The sequence below is a fragment of the Eptatretus burgeri genome, chromosome 6 (genome assembly GCF_056783735.1).
Source record: "Eptatretus burgeri isolate ZD-2024b chromosome 6, Ebu_testis_v1, whole genome shotgun sequence".
NCBI lineage: Eukaryota > Metazoa > Chordata > Myxini > Myxiniformes > Myxinidae > Eptatretus > Eptatretus burgeri.
In genome coordinates this window covers 49,534,404-49,550,362 of record NC_140966.1, presented here as the reverse complement: position 1 = coordinate 49,550,362, position 15,959 = coordinate 49,534,404, and the positions used below count along the sequence as shown (strand labels likewise).

General features: G+C 42.7%; 1 protein-coding gene across 4 annotated transcripts in view; it reads left to right on the top strand.

Annotated features, from left to right (window-relative positions):
- TERF2IP (TERF2 interacting protein) overlaps window positions 1-15,959 on the top strand; it is a 123,295-nt gene that overhangs the window by 3,536 nt on the left and 103,800 nt on the right. For all 4 annotated transcript variants that reach the window (XM_085884954.1, XM_085884951.1, XM_085884950.1 and 1 more), the window contains exon 2: window positions 8,815-8,861. In XM_085884954.1, coding sequence (XP_085741080.1) covers window positions 8,854-8,861 — 8 coding nt within the window. In that variant the 5' untranslated portion in view covers window positions 8,815-8,853. The remainder of the gene's footprint in view (window positions 1-8,814; window positions 8,862-15,959) is intronic.

Below are 15,959 nucleotides of genomic sequence, written 5' to 3'. Positions count from 1 at the left end.
CGCGGAGTCCGCCATCAGCCCGATACAGCTGGAACCGCGACTCATCGGTGAACAGCACTCTCCTCCATCGTGCGAGGGTCCAGCGCAAGTGAACATTGGCCCAGTTCAGTCGGGTCTGACGCCAGACTGCAGTGAGGTCGAGTCCCCGGTGTGGTCGGCGGGCTCGGAGGTTGGCCTCCCTCAAGCGGTTACGCACCCTCTGGGCTGAAATGCGCCTGTTATGCAGCCCGACAGTCTCATCGGCAGTCCTCGTGGCCGGTCGGAGTCGATCCCGGAGATGTTGCAGCCTCATGTGACGATCCTGACCGGCGGTGGTCACACGTGGTCGCCGGGCATGTCGGCGGTTCACGGTGCTTCCAGTCTCTCTGAGGCGCGTTCTCAGGCGGCTAATGGTGGAGTGGTGGACATTGAAGTGTGCTGCAATGGCCCGTACTGACGTCCCAGCATTCAGCATGCCAATGGCACGCTCCCTCAAGATTTGTGACATCTGTGGCATGTTGACATTTGGCACCAGTCCACATTTTGGGGAGGCCTTTTATAGGGCAAGCTATAGGGAGTGTTTGTGTCCTGGGCACGCTCACTGACCATCACTCTGTCAAGCCCCATTGTGCTCATGGGAAGGATTACTCAACGTGTTAGTCCACACACTCAGAGTGGTCAATTTCAATGGGAACATCTGTCTTGAGCAAAACAAAGGAACCATTGCTAAAACATATCATCGGTTTGACCATTTTCCCATAATGGCAATCTTGACTTAGATATTTAGGTTGGTGCGTTTATATTTTTGTTTAGTATATATATATATATATATATATATATATATATATATATATATATATATATATATATATATATATATATATATATATATATATATTGCGAATCCGCGCCCGCCGGCGTGCAAACGGCCACGTAACTCGGATCGCGGCACGTCGCCCACCGGACGGACAATTCAGTCGTGACCCTCTGGGAACTATCGCCCGGAGGCAGTCACGAGTGGGCCTTTTGACCTCACCACAATCGTGCCAATCGGCCACCCGCATAGGATAGGGTTGTTCGCCAAACTCGACCTACCTAAGTACCCACGCGGATGGGAAACCGGGCGATCGTACCTTGCCGCAGGTCGACTCCGGACACGAGCCGCTTGGGCAGCCCGTTCCGTACTATCGGGATAACCGAGTGGTGTTATCGTCGACCTCGACGGTTCAGATTATTTACCGGGCGTTTTGCACCCACTACGAACCCTTTACGTGAAGCAGGATGGAGATTCAATTAGAGAAAAGACGAAGCGAAACGGGAAAACAGTTCACACAATGCACATATATTTCCCGGCACACGGAAAGCACGTAGATACAGCCATACAGTCAAAATGCACATAAAGCAACCAAAACAATAAAAGCAACAACGACGCAGAGTTAATACCGACTACACGCACACACGGCAACACTTATACAGCTTTGCTTTACAGATGGCGCCAACACATATTTACACAAAAGCAAAGAAAAGAAGTCACCCTCATAGACAAGGGGGAAGACAGGCCTGTAGGCCAAATGTACACGTGGCCTGGAGGAGCGGCCAGGTCCGCGAGACCGGGGGGGGGGGTCCTACCCGTGTCCTCGTGACGCGTTGGCGGGCGAGCCACAAATGTGGCCGCGCGGCTGTGCCCCGACTCCTGCTCCTTGGCGAGTTTCGTTGGCACGACGTTTGGAGTGGGGTGGGAACGGGGCCCCCTTTTGCACTATCTCAGCACGGGGGAAAGGGGGAATTGTTGATGCCCTGTGGGAGGAGAATGGCTGGCTGGCTTGGGTCCCGCGACGAGACAAGTGATTCCCCACACCGTAACCTCGTCGCCGACCGCCGTCCTTCTCGCTTCAGACCCGAGCTCCTTTGCTTCTTCCCGCAACTCTTCTCAGTTCCGCACTCTCCTCACCTGACCGACTCGACTCTCCCACTCTCCTCACCCGACCGACTCGACTCTGCCACTCTTTTCAGTTCCGCACTCTCCCGACCCGACCGACTTGACTTGATTGACAATTCGCCTTGCGCTCGCCTTTTTATAGGCGGGCAGGAGAAGCCAGTATGCAAATATTCGGATCAGAATGACGTCGGGGGCGGAGCCACGCTCGCCCATTCGTCGGAGGAAACGGGGGCGTGAACCTCCCCTGATCCTAGAATTTGCATATATCAACTTCACACACACGCGCCTGGAGGTGGGGCCAAGCCACCCCGCGCTCGCTAATTGGACGGAGGAAAAGTGGGCGTGTAGCGTTTTTAATCCGAATTTTCCTTCGGAAAGGCCGCTATTTGCGCTCCCGGCTCGGTGCGTTCGGCACCAATCGCCGAACAGGCCCGAGAAAGCCCGACGTTCAGTGTTCACAGGTGGTGCGGGAATGGCCGTAGAAGGAGAGAGCTGAAGGTGGTGGAGGGTTTTCGGTGGTGGTTTGATGGTTATGGTGCTGATTGGGAATGGCGGTGATGTGATGATGTGGGAGCATAGATGGTGGCAGTGGCGTGGTTGTTGTGTGATGGCGGTTGAGACATGGTTGGTTCAAAATAGAGATAGAACAGAAAAACGCCTAACTCAAAGGATCACAGCCCGGATGAATCACATAAATTCCCTCTATACAACGAGTTTGGGCTAACTACACATGTACTTAGCGATATCTCACCCACGGGCCCTTCATGGTGTAATGCGAATTTCCACAACCATAACAATATATATAATATATATATTCTACAGCCTTTAAAACCTTTATTTTATTTCAATTTAATTATATATTTGAACACGAGAACACAAATCGCTTTGTTGGCACTTCCAAAAACCTCCAGTTTCGCGGTACTTGGGCAAAATATTACGCCATTTTACGGCATCTCGACCAATCAAATTTGTCTGCTCATGCTGTCTGCGTTAAAGGCCCAGTCACACCTTGACGTTTTAGCCAGCAATGGCAACGTATCAAAATGTATGTAAAACGCTGGCTTACGCTGAACTTTTGACTTTTTTTTTTAAAGATTCGGACGTATTCATAACGAGTTGGTCGTATGCATAACATATTAATAACGGACACAGAACATTTTGTTGTCTTATAGATAACTTATACCAACGAATGCTTAGCCTGTTGTCGGCGTTCACAACCTATGCCCAACGATAGTCTAACTTATACATAGCGCGCTGCACGTATCGCCGACGATCACATGGCATAGCCAATTAAAAGGCTGCCGCACAATGATTCAAATCATAACCGCCGGAGAAATGGAAGTGTCAACATCTCAGTCACACCTTGGCGATCTTGCCAGCGTATGTCGACCTCTGAGAAATGCGTCTAAAATGCTGGTGCACGTCGAATACGGTATGGGTAAGTTTGGTATACGTGAATAGAATGCTAAAGTACGCTATCATATGTCGTAGGAAGTGGAGTACGTCTTGTACTTTTAAATGTGTTAAACATTTTACGACGTACTTGCCGGATGTCTCACACGTTCCGCATGCGATGGGAATAAGTTGGACGCACAATATGCGATCGTTGGCACACATCGACAAAAGTTACTTGTAAGTTACTCATAAGTCGAAACACGTCAATATAATGGTTAGCGTCAGTGTTCCAGACTCCCTGGTTTTTTTTTTTTTAATTTTTTTTTCAGTATGACGGTGATGTTGACACTTCGATTTCTAGTGCGGTTATTATATAATATAATTAATAGGCTGCCGCTCAACGATTGAAATAATAACCACACTCGAAATCGAAGTGTCAACATGACCGTCATACCGAAGGAAAAAAAAAAAAACCAGGAGTCTGGAACACTGACGCTAACCATTACATTGACGTGTTTCGACTTATGGGTACCTTACAAGTTACGTGTGTCGACGTGTGTCAACGATCGCGTAACGTGCCTACAACACTTAACGTTGTAACGTTCTAACCTGTTACTCATAGGTTAGAAATAAGTTTTGGGTATGCTAAACATTACCTCGACCTGTTTCGACTTGTGATTAACTTACAATTAACTTGTGTCAACGATCGCATAACGTGCCTCCAACTTATGGCCAGCGTAGCGGAACTTGTGAGTCATACGCTGGCATAAGTCTAACAAATTTCAAGCATGATAAAATTTGACGACAACCGCAAAGTACAACGATGAAAGCCAGCGAACTACGACGTATGGCGGTGTTTTTCAGCGTGCTCTCGATGTTTCCAAAACTTACCCATAACGTATTCGACGAGTGCCAGCGTTTTAGACAAATTTTTCAAAAATCGGCATTAGCTGGCTAAAACGTCAAGGTGTGACTGGGCCTTTAGGAACGCTGAGATTCAGACAAAATCGCACCTCAGAGGAAATCTAGATTGTGGACGGAAAAATCAAAGCAACTGTTGCCCCTTCCATGTCCTTTGTCTCCTCTGGTTATTTTATCGAGGCAGTCTTTCCAGGGTGTGCATGGAACGTGAAAGTTTAAACTCTCTGCGCTAATGGATAAATCACACGGAAGTGTCAGGTTTTGCCAGATTTATTAGCTCTGCCACCTTGGTTATGTTTTCACCCCTGTCTGCTTGTCTTTGTTGGATTCGCTGTATATGCTAGATATCCCTTATTGTCGGGTTTCGTGTGTGTGTGTGTGTGTGTGTGTGTGTGTGTGTGTGTGTGTGTGTGTGTGTGTGTGTGTGTCTGCAACGCGAGGCTCCACAGCATGAACCAGCGAACCGATTTCGATGAAACTTTGCCAAGAGGTGGAATATATACTGGGAATGTGCGCGTTTGAATTTCATTGCCCAGCAACCACCCGTTGCTGTGCAGCGACCGAAAAACCGCGTACAGTATTTTCAATACTTGTCCTTCAGTTTTGAATGTAGAGAAACGAGTCTTCGGAATGAAACGCTTCGAGATATTTAGAAAATTTTACTCGAGCCGATTTTTGATTGAGGTTTTATTTTTCAAATGGTAGTCCTTCAAAAATCGGGTGTCTATTTGCCGTCATTTAAGGTGTGTATACAGTGTTTGAAAGGAAGTACACCGTCGTTCCACCTTCGATCTCTCCTCGATCCAAACGTTATTGACCAAAGTGAAAAGGATCCAAAATAAATGGAATCACCGGCATTTCTGTCTTTGTGGATTTCTCATAATATGTTTATTTATTTACCGAAAACGATTCCACGACCCACACACCACCTTCAATTATTTATTTATTTACCGAAAACGATTCCACGACCCACACACCACCTTCAATTATTTATTTATTTACCGAAAACGATTCCACGACCCACACACCACCTCCAATTATTTATTTATTTACTGAAAACGATTCCACGACCCACACACCACCTTCAATTATTTATTTATTTACCGAAAACAATTCCACGACCCACACATCACCTCCATTTATTTATTTATTTTCCGAAAACGATTCCACGACCCACACTCCGCCTCCAATTATTTATTTATTTCCCATGAACGATTCCACGATCCACACACCACCTTCGGTTATTTATTTATTTCCCGAAAACGATTCCACGACCCACACACCACCTTCAATTATTTATTTATTTACTGAAAACGATTCCACGACCCACACACCACCTCCAATTATTTATTTATTTACCGAAAACAATTCCACGACCCACACATCACCTCCAATTATTTATTTATTTTCCGAAAACGATTCCACGACCCACACTCCGCCTCCAATTATTTATTTATTTCCCATAAACGATTCCACGATCCACACACCACCTTCGGTTATTTATTTATTTCCCGAAAACGATTCCACGACCCACACACCACCTCCAATTATTTATTTATTTACCGAAAACGATTCCACGACCCAAACACCACCTCCAATTATTTATTTAAAGTGGGAGTGGCGTAGGAAAGTGGGCGTGGCTTATGAAAATATTGTGTGGCTCAGGAGGTGTGGCCAAACGAGCATTGAGAGAAGTTTATCGGGTTTTCCGTGTGTGTGTGTGTGTGTGTGTGTGTGTGTGTGTGTGTGTGTGTGTGTGTGTGTGTGTGTGTGTGTGTGTGTGTGTGTGTGTGTGTGTGTGTGTGTGTGTGTGTCTGCAACGCGAGGCTCCACAGCACAAACCAGCAAACCGATTATTTTTCAAATGGTAGTCCTTCAAAAATATGGTGTCTATTTACCGTCATTTTTTATGAGGAGTGCCAGTTGGCAAAATACGCAATAGGAAAAATCTTGTCAGGCAGAGGAACAATTGTATGTGAACCAATACGTCTTGGCAATGAATCTTCGTCGGTGGATCGGTCAGAATGAAAAGCATCGCATCCAGCACTTCAATCTTGGCGAATCCCTCGTCTCCTACCGGCTTGTTTGTTTCTTTGTCTGTGAGCAGGATATCTCAAAAGTTATGGATGGATCATGACAAAATTTGGTGGACAAGTTGGGTGTGTGAGAAGGACAAACTGATTAGATTTCGGTGAAGATCCGGATCCGGATACGAGAATTTTTTCAGCGATTCTTCACTATTGTGAGATCGGGCTAAACCGATATATAGCACGGTCTCAAAAAGTTGTGGACGGATTCGGATGAAATTTAGGGGACAGGTGGTGTCTGTCAATGACAAATAGATTCGATTCTGGTGATGACCTGGATTCAGATCCGACTTCTTGAATGTTTTAAGTGCTGCTTCATCATTGAGAGATCGTGCTCAAAAACGATATATAGCACGATATTTCAAAAATTTATTGGGTCAGATATGTTCTCTTGGATCAGTCATTATGGGGCGGAGATGTGCGCTCAACCGAGTGCCCTTCTCGTTTCTTCCTGCACTCCCAATTTCTGTATCTGTATCTCAAAGCCACCTGGGACTTTCAGAATTAAATTTTGCATCAATCACGTGAATAGAAAGTACGTGGGGTTGACTTTTTTTTTTGACCTTGACATAATTTTTAAAGACGTGACCTAATAATAAACATTTTACCATTTTTCACCAAAACTCAACTATAAGGTTTATCTGATCAGACCGAAATTGTCGTCTATAGATAGCCTTGAGTAAGTCACATTTATGCTTAACTTACATCATCATACCCTTCTGAGTTAAAGGTCAATGTCAAATGGCGTTCTGAAAAAAACAAGTGTTTTTGTGTCATCGCTCAATTTTGCCAATGTAAATCTCAAAGACCGCTTGGCCTTCCTATCCAAGATGTTCTTGCATCACAATAGCGTACCTGCATTTAAGTTGTGCACCTGATATTTGATTCATGTCCTTGGCCTACTTTTTTCGGATTGTGACCTAATTAACAAAAATCACCCTTTTCATCATGACTTCAATAATTTTCCTCCGATTCTCATGCTGTTGAGTTTTATGGTTAGATTGTGGATGTGGACACATTTTATGAATTTACACTCTATCCCTAAATGTTGACGGTCAACGTCATATTAAAAATTTTTTGTTTTAATGGCGATCATTGGATTGCGGGTACTGGTGGAGGCTTGCCCCTGGCGATCACTTTGTGATTTAGTTACATTTCCTGCTGTTTGTCATTCAACTATTTTGTTTCATTAAGTATTTTGGATAGCTCAGATTGTTTCTGGAAGTATGGAAAATTATTTTGTGATTACTGGATAACTTGGTTGGTGGCATTATTTATTTTATATATGCAACGTATGGCTCGTATTGGTGGTGCCACCGTCACACACATCAACTTACTGACGAGACAAACACTCAATACAGCGACTGTGCTTGGAGGAAGTGCCGTCACTTCCCAGGAACGACGTCAAAACAATGGCACCATGTTTCTTTCCGCACCCAGCAGAGCATTCCTCAGGAGGAATTTCCTCTTCATGGATGCCAACTGATGGGGATTGTCTGTACTCTATCCTTTTAAATGCTGAGCTTCAAGCAAGGAAGTAGCACATACCATTTAAAAAAGTCTTTGGTTTGACTCAGCCAGGGTTTGAAGCATCGACCTCCCAGACTCAGAGCGGACGTTCGAACCGTTTTTATTACCTCCGCCACTGAGGATGGATTGAAGTTATGTTGTCATACCTGTCTCTCTGCCTGTCTGTCTGTCTGTTTGTCTATCTCTGTCTCTATCAGTCTCTCTGTGAAGTCTCTCAAAAAGTTGAATTTTTTAAAGTGATTCTTCACCATTGAGAGATGGGACAAAAAACGATAGCAAGATATTTTAAAAAGTTGTGGACTCTTTATGAGAAAACTAGTGGGTGAGTTGGTTAGATGACAAAAACAAGCCTATTCAATTTTGGTTCATGTCTGGATCCAGATCCAGCCTGTCAGTGGGATACAAAACGTAAACTGTTCAGCCTGATGGAGGTATGTGCTCTCTCAAGTGCTGTTCTAGTTCCTCAATTTTGTCAAATTTTTGATCGAATGTATGAAAATCTTATGATGTGCAGGAAGGACTCTTTTGAAGCACGTAATTATTTCGAGAAATGTTGAACTATTTGTAATATCTTGTATCTTTTGAATTGGGCTTTTAGGGTGCAAGTCTATTCTTACCTTTTTTGCACATGCAAAAGGAATATTTTTAACCTCATTCCATGTCTACTAATAGCTAGCTATATGTGCTCAATCCTTGAGGAAGAATCTGGATTTCTACACCACATAAGTAAGAGAGCGCTCGTTTCAGCCGAAACACTGCTGTTAGCGTTTCCCCTTTCCCTGCTGTTCCCTTTGTTATATTGTGTCCTAACTCTTCCATAAGCCAAGACCATGCATAAAAAACGTGAAATTGAGACCTCCATTTTAAAGGCACAAAGTGGTGCATGTGAAATTAATACAACTTTGTTCAACATCCAACATTTACTTATCTTGCATTTTGTGCTTTTGTTGTTGTGTGGAACAGCATGGTGGGGGTGAGCTGTCCAGCAAGCTGAGTCCTGAAATGATCAAGTAAGATCTCCCTCTATTTTTTTTGCAGCGTCTTGCATAGCGAACGCTGCTCATAGAGAGCTCGGCATTGTTTTCTTCTTCTTCTTCTTCTTCTTGTTCTTGTTCTTGTTCTTCTTGTTCTTCTTCTTCTTGTGAAGACAAAACGTTAATCTCGAGGACTCGGCTCTTGTATGTACAAGATCCGGATCTCCTTAAATACTGAGCACATGTACACATCCTCACATAGACGGTGCCTTTTGAGAGCGTCTATCATGAACTTTTAAATATATTCGGATATTTGCTTTAAAGTTTCGAAAAGTTCACGTTACTATTTAAAGATTATTCCATTTATCGTATTGTAATTTCGTAAATGCATTATTTATTTCGTAAATACACGATATATCGTAAATACATTATGACGCGTTTCGCTATTGGCTGAATCAAGGCAGGTGACGAAATATCTGAAGTTGTTTTTTTCTTTTTAAAATGTAAAAACTTTTTTTTGCCGACAAAATCTTTAGGACGCTGCTCGTGGACACATTTGTCCTTGTTCTTATTCTTGTGATTAGGAGATTAATTTTTTTAACCTTTGAAGTGAACAATAATAATAAAAAATACAATTGGTAGCCTATACAGAAACCCTCAAATATCGCAGGTTGATATTGCAGGTTTCTACCAATTGTGGGCAACCTATTCTGATTTAGTTATTGCAGACCCTCCCCGTTCACGGGAATTACGTTTTAGAAAAAACCCGCGTTGGTGAGGTGTTTTCAATAATGTGGCGGTGAGATGTTTTCAATAACGTGGAGGTGAGGTGTTTTTCATAACGTGGAGGTGAGGTGTTTTTTTTTTTTTTTTTTTTTTTTTTTTTTTTGTATACCTTGGTCGAGGCTCGTATGAGAGCTAACACACAACTCACAGCAAGGAGGCATGAGACAAGAGGGGCGGGAGTGGAAGGGACAAAACATTGGGGAACAGACACAGGTGAACTGTGGAAGGGAGAGGGATGGGGATGGGACAGGGAACATGGCGAGGGGAAGATGGACATTAAAGGGACTTTCAGGAAGGAAAGCAGGAGAATTGAAGGAAGTGGGCTTGGGTGGATTATCGGGGGTAGAAAAGATCGAGGATTTGGATGGGGGAAGATAAGAGGTGGTGGTGAACAGCTGTTTTGAAAGCCTGGAGGGAAGAATGGGAAAGAATAGAGTGAGGAAGTTTATTCCAAAGGCGGGAAAAAAGAGGAATGAAAGAGTGAAGATGAGCAGTGATTCGTGATTTTGGTAGTTTTACCAGAAGGGGGTTGTTGGCGGACCTTGAGCGCCCTGTGGAAATGTGGTTGGGACAAATCACAGAGAGAGCAGGGGGGCAAGGCTGGAGAGGAGTCGGTAGAAGACAGAAAGACCACCGACCAACCTGCGGTGATTGAGTGAGAGGCCCAAAGACTCAGCTTCATTGCGGGAGATGCCAATGATCTTAAAAGCCCTGGTTTCGACAGCGTGAAGTCGAGAAAGGTGGGAGGCAGGAGCACCAGCCCAGAGGGGAGAGCAGTACTCCATCAGGCTACGGACAAAAGCTTTGTAAGTGGTCAGGAGCTCAAGAGGGCCGAGGAAGGACTTTGCACGACGGAGGATTCCCAGTCGGCGACTGGCTTTTGAGGCAAGGTTGGAAATGTGACTTTCCCAGGAAAGGTCATGGCAGATAGTGAGACCCAGAAGCTTGAAAGAAAAGACTTCTTCCAGAGGATTGTTGAGAAAGTGGATGGGGGGGTTTTGTAAACGGTCCTTTCGAAGAGACATAGTGAGAGTGTGAGATTTGTCTGGATTGAAAGACATGTTCCACGTGTTGGACCAGTTTGTGATTTTATCCAGATCTGCAGTGAGCGAAGAAGCTGCTGCTTGAGGTGTTTTTCATAACGTGGAGGTGAGGTGTTTTTTATAACGTGGCGGTGAAGTTTTTTTCATAACGTGGAGTTGAGGTGTTTTTGAATAACGTGGCGGTGAGTTATTTTTAATAACGTGGTGGTGAGATGTTATAAATAACTTGGCAGTGAGGTGTTTTTAATGTGGTGGTGAGGAGTTTTTAATAACGTGGAGGTGAGATGTTTTCAATAACGTGGCGGTGAGTTGTTTTTAATATGGTGGTGAGGAGTTTTTCATAACGTGGAGGTGATGTGTTTTTATTAACGTGGAGGTGATGTGTTTTTAATAACGTGGAGGTGATGTGTTTTTAATAACGTGGAGGTGATGTGTTTTTCATAACGTGGAGGTGATGTGTTTTTCATAACGTGGAGGTGAGGTGTTTTTCATAACGTGGAGGTGAGGTGTTTTTAATAACGTGGAGGTGAGGTGTTTTAATAACGTGGAGGTGATGTGTTTTTCATAACGTGGAGGTGAGGTGTTTTTAATAACGTGGAGGTGAGGTGTTTTTTTATAACGTGGCGGTGAAGTTTTTTTCATAACGTGGAGTTGAGGTGTTTTTGAATAATGTGGCGGTGAGTTGTTTTTAATAATGTGGTGGTGAGATGTTATAAATAACTTGGCAGTGAGGTGTTTTTAATGTGGTGGTGAGGAGTTTTTAATAACGTGGTGGTGAGATGTTTTCAATAACGTGGCGGTGAGTTGTTTTTAATATGGTGGTGAGGAGTTTTTCATAACGTGGAGGTGATGTGTTTTTAATAACGTGGAAGTGATGTGTTTTTAATAACGTGGAGGTGATGTGTTTTTCATAACATGGAGGTGAGGTGTTTTTAATAACGTGGAGGTGATGTGTTTTTCATAACATGGAGGTGATGTGTTTTTCATAACGTGGAGGTGAGGTGTTTTTCATAACGTGGAGGTGAGGTGTTTTTAATAACGTGGAGGTGATGTGTTTTTAATAACGTGGATGTGAGGTGTTTTTAATAACGTGGAGGTGAGGTGTTTTTAATAACGTGGAGGTGAGGTGTTTTTCACAACGTGGAGGTGATGTGTTTTTCATAACGTGGAGGTGAGGTGTTTTTAATAACGTGGAGGTGAGGTGTTTTCAATAACGTGGAGGTGAGGTGTTTTCAATAACGTGGAGGTGAGGTGTTTTTAATAACGTGGAGGTGAGGTGTTTTTAATAACGTGGAGGTGAGGTGTTTTTAATAACGTGGAGGTGAGGGGTTTTTAATAACGTGGAGGTGAGGTGTTTTTCATAACGTGGAGGTGATGTGTTTTTAATCACGTGGAGGTGATGTGTTTTTAATAACGTGGATGTGAGGTGTTTTTATAACGTGGAGGTGATGTGTTTTTCATAACGTGGAGGTGAGGTGTTTTCAATAACGTGGAGGTGAGGTGTTTTTAATAACGTGGAGGTGAGGTGTTTTTAATAACGTGGAGGTGAGGTGTTTTTAATAACGTGGAGGTGAGGTGTTTTTAATAACGTGGAGGTGAGGTGTTTTTAATAACGTGGAGGTGAGGTGTTTTTAATAATGTGGAGGTGAGGTGTTTTTAATAATGTGGAGGTGAGGTGTTTTTAATAACGTGGAGGTGAGGTGTTTTTAATAACGTGGAGCTGAGGTGTTTTCAATAACGTGGAGCTGAGGTGTTTTCAATAACGTGGAGGTGAGGTGTTTTTAATAACGTGGAGGTGAGGTGTTTTTAATAACGTGGAGGTGAGGTGTTTTTAATAACGTGGAGGTGAGGTATTTTCAATAACGTGGAGGTGAGGTATTTTCAATAACGTGGAGGTGAGGTGTTTTCAATAACGTGGAGGTGATTTGTTTTTAATAACGTGGAGGTGAGGTGTTTTCAATAACGTGGAGGTGAGGTTTTTTTTAATAACGTGGAGGTGAGCTGTTTTTAATAACGTGGAGGTGAGCTGTTTTTAATAACCTGGAGGTGAGGTTTTTTTAATAACGTGGAGGTGAGGTGTTTTCAATAACGTGGCGGTGAGTTGTTTTTAATATGGTGGTGAGGAGTTTTTCATAACGTGGAGGTGAGGTGTTTTCAATAACGTGGAGGTGAGGTGTTTTCAATAACGTGGAGGTGAGGTGTTTTCAATAACGTGGAGGTGAGGTGTTTTCAATAACGTGGAGGTGAGGTGTTTTCAATAACGTGGAGGTGAGGTGTTTTCAATAACGTGGAGGTGAGGTGTTTTCAATAACGTGGAGGTGAGGTGTTTTCAATAACGTGGAGGTGAGGTGTTTTCAATAACGTGGAGGTGAGGTTTTTTAATAACGTGGAGGTGAGGTGTTTTTAATAACGTGGAGGTGAGGTGTTTTTAATAACGTGGAGGTGAGGTGTTTTTAATAACGTGGAGGTGAGGTGTTTTTAATAATGTGGAGGTGAGGTGTTTTTAATAACGTGGAGGTGAGATGTTTTCAATAACGTGGCGGTGAGTTGTTTTTAATATGGTGGTGAGGAGTTTTTCATAACGTGGAGGTGATGTGTTTTTATTAACTTGGAGGTGATGTGTTTTTAATAACGTGGAGGTGATGTGTTTTTAATAACGTGGAGGTGATGTGTTTTTAATAACGTGGAGGTGATGTGTTTTTCATAACGTGGAGGTGAGGTGTTTTTCATAACGTGGAGGTGAGGTGTTTTTCATAACGTGGAGGTGAGGTGTTTTTAATAACGTGGAGGTGAGGTGTTTTAATAACGTGGAGGTGATGTGTTTTTCATAACGTGGAGGTGAGGTGTTTTTAATAATGTGGAGGTGAGGTGTTTTTTTATAACGTGGCGGTGAAGTGTTTTTCATAACGTGGAGTTGAGGTGTTTTTGAATAATGTGGCGGTGAGTTGTTTTTAATAACGTGGTGGTGAGATGTTATAAATAACTTGGCAGTGAGGAGTTTTTCATAACGTGGAGGTGATGTGTTTTTAATAACGTGGAGGTGAGGTGTTTTTGAATAATGTGGCGGTGAGTTGTTTTTAATAACGTGGTGGTGAGATGTTATAAATAACTTGGCAGTGAGGTGTTTTTAATGTGGTGGTGAGGAGTTTTTAATAACGTGGTGGTGAGATGTGTTCAATAACGTGGCGGTGAGTTGTTTTTAATATGGTGGTGAGGAGTTTTTCATAACGTGGAGGTGATGTGTTTTTAATAACGTGGAAGTGATGTGTTTTTAATAACGTGGAGGTGATGTGTTTTTCATAACATGGAGGTGAGGTGTTTTTAATAACGTGGAGGTGATGTGTTTTTCATAACATGGAGGTGATGTGTTTTTCATAACGTGGAGGTGAGGTGTTTTTCATAACGTGGAGGTGAGGTGTTTTTAATAACGTGGAGGTGATGTGTTTTTAATAACGTGGATGTGAGGTGTTTTTAATAACGTGGAGGTGAGGTGTTTTTAATAACGTGGAGGTGAGGTGTTTTTCACAACGTGGAGGTGATGTGTTTTTCATAACGTGGAGGTGAGGTGTTTTTAATAACGTGGAGGTGAGGTGTTTTCAATAACGTGGAGGTGAGGTGTTTTCAATAACGTGGAGGTGAGGTGTTTTTAATAACGTGGAGGTGAGGTGTTTTTAATAACGTGGAGGTGAGGTGTTTTTAATAACGTGGAGGTGAGGAGTTTTTAATAACGTGGAGGTGAGGTGTTTTTCATAACGTGGAGGTGATGTGTTTTTAATCACGTGGAGGTGATGTGTTTTTAATAACGTGGATGTGAGGTGTTTTTATAACGTGGAGGTGATGTGTTTTTCATAACGTGGAGGTGAGGTGTTTTCAATAACGTGGAGGTGAGGTGTTTTTAATAACGTGGAGGTGAGGTGTTTTTAATAACGTGGAGGTGAGGTGTTTTTAATAACGTGGAGGTGAGGTATTTTCAATAACGTGGAGGTGAGGTGTTTTCAATAACGTGGAGGTGAGGTGTTTTTAATAATGTGGAGGTGAGGTGTTTTTAATAATGTGGAGGTGAGGTGTTTTTAATAACGTGGAGGTGAGGTGTTTTTAATAACATGGTAGCTGAGGTGTTTTTGATAATGTGGAGCTTACGAGACAGTGAGTCTTTAATACCATGGTCGTGAGGTGTTTTTAATAACGTGGAGGTGAGGTGTTTTTAATAACGTGGAGGTGAGGTGTTTTTAATAACGTGGAGGTGAGGTATTTTCAATAACGTGGAGGTGAGGTGTTTTCAATAACGTGGAGGTGATTTGTTTTTAATAACGTGGAGGTTACGACGCAGTGAGTTGTTTTTAATACCATGGTGGTGAGGTGTTTTTAATACCATGGTAGTGAGTTGTTTTTAATAATGTGTAGGTTACAAGGCATTGAGTTGTTTTTAATACCATGGTAGTGAGGTGTTTTTAATACCATGGTCGTGAGGTGTTTTTAATACCATGGTCTTGAGGTGTTTTTAATACCATGGCAGTGAGGTGTTTTTAATAATGTGTAGGTTACGAGGAAGTGAGTTGTTTTTAATAACATGGTCGTGAGGAGTTTTTAATACCATGGTAGTGAGGTGTTTTTAATAAATGTGACTGTGAGGTGTTTGTAATACCATGGTAGTGAGGAGTTTTTAATAAATGTGACTGTGAGTTGTTTTTAATACCATGGTAGTGAGGTGTTTTTAATACCATGGTCGTGAGGTGTTTTTAATGCCATGGCAGTGAGGAGTTTTTAATAAATGTGACTGTGAGGTGTTTTTAATACCATGGTCGTGAGGTGTTTTTAATACCATGGTAGTGAGGAGTTTTTAATACCATGGTCGTGAGGTGTTTTTAATACCATGGTAGTGAGGTGTTTTTAATAATGTGTAGGTTACGAGGCAGTGAGTTGTTTTTAATACCATGGTAGTGAGGTGTTTTTAATACCATGGTAGTGAGGTGTTTTTAATACCATGGTCGTGAGGTGTTTTTAATGCCATGGTAGTGAGGTGTTTTAAATAACATGGTCGTGAGGTGTTTTTAATACCATGGCAGTGAGGTGTTTTTAAAATCATGGTCGTGAGGTGTTTTTAATACCATGGCAGTGAGGTGTTTTTAAAATCATGGTCGTGAGGTGTTTTTAATATCATGGCAGTGAGGTGTTTTTTTATAATGTAGCTGTTCCAAGGCAGTGAGTGTATTTAATACCATGGTAGTGAGGTGTTTTTCATACCATGGTGGTGAGGTGTTTTTAATAATGTGGAGGTTATGACGCAGTGAGTTGTTTTTAATAC